The sequence below is a fragment of the Nymphaea colorata genome, chromosome 1, assembly GCF_008831285.2.
Source record: "Nymphaea colorata isolate Beijing-Zhang1983 chromosome 1, ASM883128v2, whole genome shotgun sequence".
Lineage (NCBI taxonomy): Eukaryota > Viridiplantae > Streptophyta > Magnoliopsida > Nymphaeales > Nymphaeaceae > Nymphaea > Nymphaea colorata.
The window spans coordinates 17,317,654-17,324,798 of NC_045138.2; the positions used below are offsets into that span (position 1 = coordinate 17,317,654).

Consider the following 7,145-nt stretch of genomic DNA (forward strand, 5'->3'; position numbering starts at 1 on the left):
CTCAGTTTATTCCAAATCTAAGGTCGATGAGAGGGCGGTCGGACTTTACGTCTATGTGGATTTGATATTCTCAATAAAGTTAAAATGGAAGGAGAAAAAAATGGAAAACTACATTTTAGCTGATTCGTGTTAGCATTCATGGTGATACATCAGGGTTCCAAGTGTCTCGATTCAAATGGAGCTTCTGACTTCTGACCCGTCGTTTTATACTTGAAAACTGCATGCAAAGATAAGAACGATGTGTTTTTCAATAGAATATGACACATGTATTGAAAATGCCGGTTCTGTTTTAGAGGAAAGTTGCGATCATATCCCTTGTTCTAGTGCTGGACTTGAGCACCACGTTTAGAATTTTACTATGTCCATTTGAAACATGTGCCTCATGAATATATATATATATATATATATATATATATATATATATATATATATATATAATATCAAAAGAGCATGGTCAGGGGCGGAGGGTGGGGGCCGCCTAGGCCATGGCCCCATCCTGGCCAATGAAAAAAAAAATTATTGAAAAAAATATAATTTTTTAATTGCGTCATGTATTTTTTGGATTTGAATTCAATTTGGCCCTACATAGATCCAGAGATTGGACTGTCGGCCCACTCTTAAAGAAAATCCTGGCTCCGCTCCTGCGCATGGTTATTTTAGTTAAAGACCCTCCAAAGCCTCATACTAGCCAAACGTCCAACCGGACTGCTTATAAATCTTCTTCCTTGTATAAGTGAAAGTTACTTTTGAACTTTTGAGGTCATTTGACAATTGAAAAAATTTTGTTACAATTTCATGAATTTTACTCTATGAAAGAGTAATAAATTGTTATTGTTACCAAACGTCCCAAAATTTATTGATAAGAACGGCGTCATTTTGTCATGAAGGGGTCAAATTTTGGGTGCATGCACGTGTAATTGAAGTTAGTCTTCTTAATCAAGTTTATATGGATTAATAATACCTAGACCACAGGTTGCTCAAGCATCCAAAGCAGTCTGACTATACAAAAAAATTCATTTGTTTTATATAAAAATTTTTACAAGTAATATTTTGGCCCTCGTCAAAATTTAAAAACTTCAATTTGGCCTGACTCTTGAAAATTTTCGGGATCCGTCCTGCATATGGGTCCCGCAAAATTCAGATCGGACAATATCAAACTTATCCTAAATGTCTTTTATGTTGCACGTGGTGAATTTTCAAGCAATTTTTTTTTTTTTTGGCGGGGGTGGCTCAAAAAACGTCCGCCTTGGCCTCTACTACTGGAGGCAGACGGGTCACACGACATGGAAGATATCTAGATATGACCAAAGATTTTAGCTATAGCAGCCCTAGTGATAAAAGGGAAGTTGAAGAGAGGCTCTATTCTAAAGCATTTGGTTTAGTTTCTATCCTTTTCTCTCATGAGCTGCATGTATGCCCCCTGATATACACAGGGGATGGTGAGAAATTTTTTTATTGCAGGGGTGTGACTATAGATTCAAAAATTCAATAGGAGACGAAATATAATTTTTTAAAATTTTTTGTATAGGTAAACTAAAATTTTAAACTTTTACATATAAAAATATGAATTTTAAAAAATCTGACATACCAATTAGCTATCTTCCCAAATATTAGACTTATGTATATGATGAGCTCAAACTGGTGATATTTGTTTACATTTAATAGGAAGAGCTATTCCAGAAAATGAATTTGAACAATGAACTTGTTTGATATTGAAAGAATAGGATTGCAGTAAGCCTGATAAGGTCGAGGGTTGATAATTTTTAGGATTCTGCCCCAGCTTGTCTCAGTTCATCGCTGTCTGTGCACCTCTTAGCTGATCAACAAGCTTGTCCTTTGAAATGACTTTAGAGGCTGTTTGATAAGCAGAACATTGTGTTCCTAGAATTTATGCATGTTTATATAACAATTCTTTGATATTGGAAGACATGTTTTTGTCCCCAAAAAAAAAAGATGATATGATTATGTCAACTTTTTAGTCATGGATTCAGAAGCAACATCTATAATGACATCATGTTTTCTGATTATATATTTAAAAGATAAAATGTTCTTCTTATCAAACACCCTTTTAAGGTTGTAAATGGTACAAGTTTAGTTTGAAGATTTTGTCAGTTTCTGAAGTACCGTCCTGGACTTGATCTGGCATCATTGATGTTCAGCATTCTTTCTTATTAGAGTTCACATTTTAGACCTTCTCTCTAAACCTTGAATTATTTTCAGACCCCAATAAAATTCTGTATACTTAAAAAAGACTAGCCAAAACTACACTTTACATTTTCAATCATTTGGTTGGCTGAGGTTCAGTTAATAAATCTCGAAGGTTGGCACAAGAGTTTGGGGTACAGCTAATAGGTGGTCAGTTTTCATTTTAAATGTCAAAGGCATCGACCACTTATGCTACAAAAGAAGGGCTACTGATGCGCAAGTTGAAGCAAAGAGAGCCCGGGCGTTGGGAACACACAAAAAACAAGAGGCTAAGTAAAAGCTTCTGCTTTTTTATGAGCACTTGAATATTCTAAATGTTTTCCGCTGACAAGTATATTACAGGCCACAAGAAATGTCAAACTCACGCGGAATTGTCTTATGGGGTCGGCTTTTGGTGTCATGTTCTCTGGTGGTGAAGAATCAAACGGATGGTATGGTTATGAGTATTCATGTCAAATTTTCCACACTCACATTGCCATTAGCAAGAAGAATAACTTTGTTATCCAAAATAACATGGCCATCTAATCAGGGTCGTTCATGTAAAGCAGATGTGTGGTTAGAAGAAAATCAAAGAGAGAAACGTGTAAATTAATGTTAAGTGATGAAAATGTTTATAACTTTCTTTTATCATTTTTCTCTCAACGATCAATCATATAATATATCAAGCAGCTCTCGGTAGATAGTTGTACAACTTTGAGAAGCTAGAGTCACTGTTTAATTTTATAATATATATATATATATGCACACACGCCAACCATGTGACGTAACCGGACGCTGTTTCTTCCTATAGTCATATATATTGTAAGCGTTTAAAAGCAAGTGCCGAACAAAAAAAACTGCAAAGTTAGGAAACATTAAGGGAATTAACTTTAGTTTTCCACGGGGGCCCGCTGCCTCTCGTTCCCCGGACGAGGTCCAGTGGAATCTGCCTTCATATTCACATAAATTACCAAAACAGGACCCGAGGTCCGTCTCCACAAGTCGTTGTTTAAGTGTTTTCTCTCCATGCGAGTGAACGAGTAAATCTGCCATTGACACTGTTATAAAATAATGGTCATAAATATATTTTTTAATTGTGAGTCAGCCTCGCTGCCTTTATTGTTTCCTCTCCTCGCGCTCACCTTGTCCTTTTCTTTGTTACTTGCTTTTTAAGATATACAGCTGGTCTAATTGAAGCCGGAAATACCTGTGAAGGACATTTTGGTCATCAAGGAAAAATTTCTACCTATAAGTAGGCCTCTGTCTTCGGGTCATGCACACAAGTCTCGTACAGTAACATTGTAGCTGCAATGAGGTCTCTGCAAGCTCTTCTCTTCCTTTGGGTGGTGGCCATGGCTTCCAGCTGGGCTGGGACTCAGGCAACCGTTGTTCGAGCCACCTACCACTACTACAATCCATCACAGATCAACTGGGACCTTAGGGCCGCAAGCACTTACTGTGCTACATGGGATGCTGACAAGCCCCTCTCATGGCGCCAACAATATGGGTGGACCGCCTTTTGCGGCCCTGATAGCCCCGGTGCTCAGGCTGCATGTGGCCAGTGCTTGCAGGTTTGTCGACCTTCACTCATTGTTCCATCTCATTAGGCGATTGTTTGACATCAAGAACACTTTGTCAATGTTTCATGAATTTACTTCAGAAATTGAGAATTAAAGTCATTTCATGAAAAGTTTAGAAAAGTGTCCATGCTACCAAACAACTCTATAAAGAATATGTTTTTGGTTGAGTCCCTATAAACTTTTGTACTTCTAATTTCTGCACCAAAGGACTAAGAAGATGTCATGTATGCAGGTGAGGAACGTGGCAACAAACGCCCAGACAAAGGTGAGAATAGTGGACAAGTGTGCTAATGGAGGGCTTGACCTGGACTGGGGAGTCTTCAAGCAGCTGGACACCAACGGGCAGGGCTACCAGAAGGGCAGCATGACCGTCGACTACCAGTTCGTCGGCTGCTAGGATGCGAGAAGATTGAATAACTGAGAAGGCCAATATTATGCAGCTTGCTATCTGGCTGCAGATGTTATTCGCTAGCATGTTTACATGCACTATATAAATTAATAAAAGGAATAAGAAAGCCTTCTTCAATCACAAATACAGGTCATGTTGATGATTTTGCTTAAATTTCGAAAGAGTTATCCCAAGGTGCTGGTGCAGTGAATCGTTCCTTGGCTTGAATTAGGGCGTGTTTGATAGCCTCGCATCTCAAATCTTAGAGTGATCGAAAAAATCCTTTGAAATCCTCAGTTTATAGCCAAAACTTGGTGACAAGGGGGAGTCTGATCTATTATTTCCAAAGAAGTCTACAATGAGAGGCGCAAAAGAATAAAGACATTTTAGTTGATGTCAGACACCCCAGCGAAGGTGGACACGCATTAACATTCATGGTGATGCATGAGGGTTCCAAGTGTGAGGTAGGCTTGACGCATCTTTCATGACATAAGCCTTTGAACGAGTGATGAAAATCTAACCCCATAGCTGTTCCTTTTTTCAACTTTGTCCTTGCTCTCATTGACTGGCACTTGGGATTAGGTTCCGATCCGTGACTTGCTAGTTGGACTTACTCAGATTGTAATTAACTTTTAACTTGGATTGAAATTCATTTTTAAAAAGTGAATTTGGATCCGACCGGTATAAGATCTTTCTGAGACCTCAGTCGAATATCGAACTTGGGTACTGATTTGGGTCTGAAAATTACATGCTGATTAACAAAAACATTTGGATTTCTTTATCGAATTCAACTAAACCAATTTGAAATCCAATCCAGTGATCGAACATACCTAAACTTTTTACGGCTCTAGATGTCATGATTCTTTTGACCTATCCAACCCTACTTGCCCTTAGAAAACCAAGAAATTAATGAAATGCTGACCAGCCCCGTAACGTGTAAAAATTGTGAAAGTATATTCAATTTGAATCCCATTCATTGACATTCTTAATATTCATTGATGAGTTATGTGCAAAATAGTTTTCAAGACAAGCCAAAGCTAGTTTCCATGACAGTGCTTTTAACCATGGGGTGGAGGGAGGGGGTGGGCCACCTATGCCATGGCCCCACCCCAACTACTTAAAAAAAAATACATTAAAAAAATTAAAAAGTTTTAATTGTACAATGTATTTTTTATATTAGAGTTCAGTTTATTCGAGGTGGCTCGCCTTTAAAAAAAAAACGTGGTCTCGCTCATGCTTTTAACATAAAGATTTCACAAGCACCTGCCTCCAAAAATGACAAGAAACTGTTTCAAATATGAAAAATGACAAGAAACTGTTTCAAATATGAAGATTGGCACCCAACTAGACTACAATCCATTTTCTTCTACCATATACCCAAGTATTCTAAACATGTTTTTCAAAGTCACTTGATAATATATATGCTTTGGCATTCGCATTCCGCACTGATCATTGAAAAGCTTATTTTTATAAAATAAAATTTAAAAAATTTAAAGAGAACCACGACGAAGAATATATATATATATATATATATATATATATATATATATATATGTAACGCCTCCCCTTGTGAAGTTGTCAATTTCCTTCGACCCAAAGAATTTCCTTTGCCTTAACTGGAAAGTTAAGGGACATTGTGGGAATTAACTTCAGTTCTCCACGGCGGCCCGCTGCCTCTCGTTATCCAGACGAGGTCCAGTGGAATCTGCCTTCGTATTCATGTAAATTACCAAAACGGGACCTTGACCTGATGTCCTTCTCCACACGTCATGACTCATTCCTTTAAGTGCTTTTTCTCCAAGTGAGTGACCTCAGAGTTACGATTAAATTTATTATTAATATTGTTATAAAAACTTGGTTTTAAATATTTTTTAATTGTGAGTCAGCCTCGCTGTTTTAATTGTCTCCTCTTCTCGCCCTCATCTTAACCTTTTCAATATTACTTGCTTTTTAAGATATGCACGTCATTTATTGAAGCCGGAAATGCCTTAAAGGTAAAATTTAAGGCCTGTGAAGGGCATTTTGGTCATCACAGATCATCTACACTAACCTTGTTGTGGGCCTACGGATGTCAATACATACAATCTTTTCATATATTCACATATTTGGATTGGAATTTAGATTCAAATTCTAATAAAAAAAGTCATATTTAAATTTGAATTTGAATTTGAATTCAAAATTCAATTTTAAAATCTAAACCCGAATCTGAATTTTGAACCAGATTTTTCCAATTCTCATATTTTAATAGCATTGGATAAGGATATTTATAAAAAAAAATGAATCTGATCCAAATCAATATCCGAATCTGATCAGATATTTATGTATGTCTGAATCCAAATCCGATCGAATGCCATTTGTTAAATCTGAATCTATCCTATTCCTTAATCGGGTATTAAATTTTTTTTTTCATGTCTGATTTTTTTTTTATCAGTCAGACATCTAATTCAAATCCTCTACATGTTCTTCTCTTGGTTTGGGTGGTGGCAATGAATCCGCTCCAATCATCAAAGTAATAAACTGTTCGGGTTAAGACACATCTCCAAAATATGATGATTTTTCATCCATCATTTTGTCAACATAGGCAGCTTCTTTTTTTCTTTTTGAAAGTCTGAGCTATTATTTACTGCTAGAAAGCCTTAAATGTGCCTGTTAATTGGTCTAACCATATGAGGTAGGCTTGACGCGTCTTTCATGACATAAGCCTTTGAATGGGTGATGAAAATCTGACTTTATCTCCTTTCTCCTTTCTCAAATTGAATGGCTCTTAGGATTAGATTCCCATCCGTGACTTGCCAAATTGGACTTACTCGGATTATATGTGATTGGATTGAAGTTCAGACTCTATTTTTTACAACTGAATTTGGATCCAACCGGTATAAGATTTTTTTCAGGTCTGAGTCGAATATGGAACTTGAATCCTGATTTGGATCTGAAAATTACATTTTGTGAAATCTGAAGCGAATTAGTAAAAGCATTTGGATTTGTTTATCAAA

The 7,145-nt window shown here is 36.8% G+C and overlaps 1 protein-coding gene across 1 annotated transcript; it reads left to right on the top strand.

The window, feature by feature from the left end:
• Positions 1-3,464: 3,464 nt before the first annotated feature.
• LOC116265170 (pathogenesis-related protein PR-4-like) lies at positions 3,465-4,297 on the top strand. Its single transcript, XM_031645717.2, has 2 exons — positions 3,465-3,755; positions 3,997-4,297. The coding sequence occupies exons 1-2, from the start codon at positions 3,495-3,497 to the stop codon at positions 4,159-4,161; spliced, it is 426 nt and encodes a 141-aa protein (XP_031501577.1). The 5' UTR covers positions 3,465-3,494; the 3' UTR covers positions 4,162-4,297.
• Positions 4,298-7,145: the final 2,848 nt, after the last annotated feature.

Excerpts from the sequence above, each read along its gene's own strand:
- LOC116265170 (XM_031645717.2), top strand. The coding sequence starts at position 3,495 with ATGAGGTCTCTGCAAGCTCTTCTCTTCCTTTGGGTGGTGGCCATGGCT. Across the intron at positions 3,756-3,996 it reads CATGTGGCCAGTGCTTGCAG|GTGAGGAACGTGGCAACAAA; the intron begins GTTTGTCGACCT and ends TCATGTATGCAG.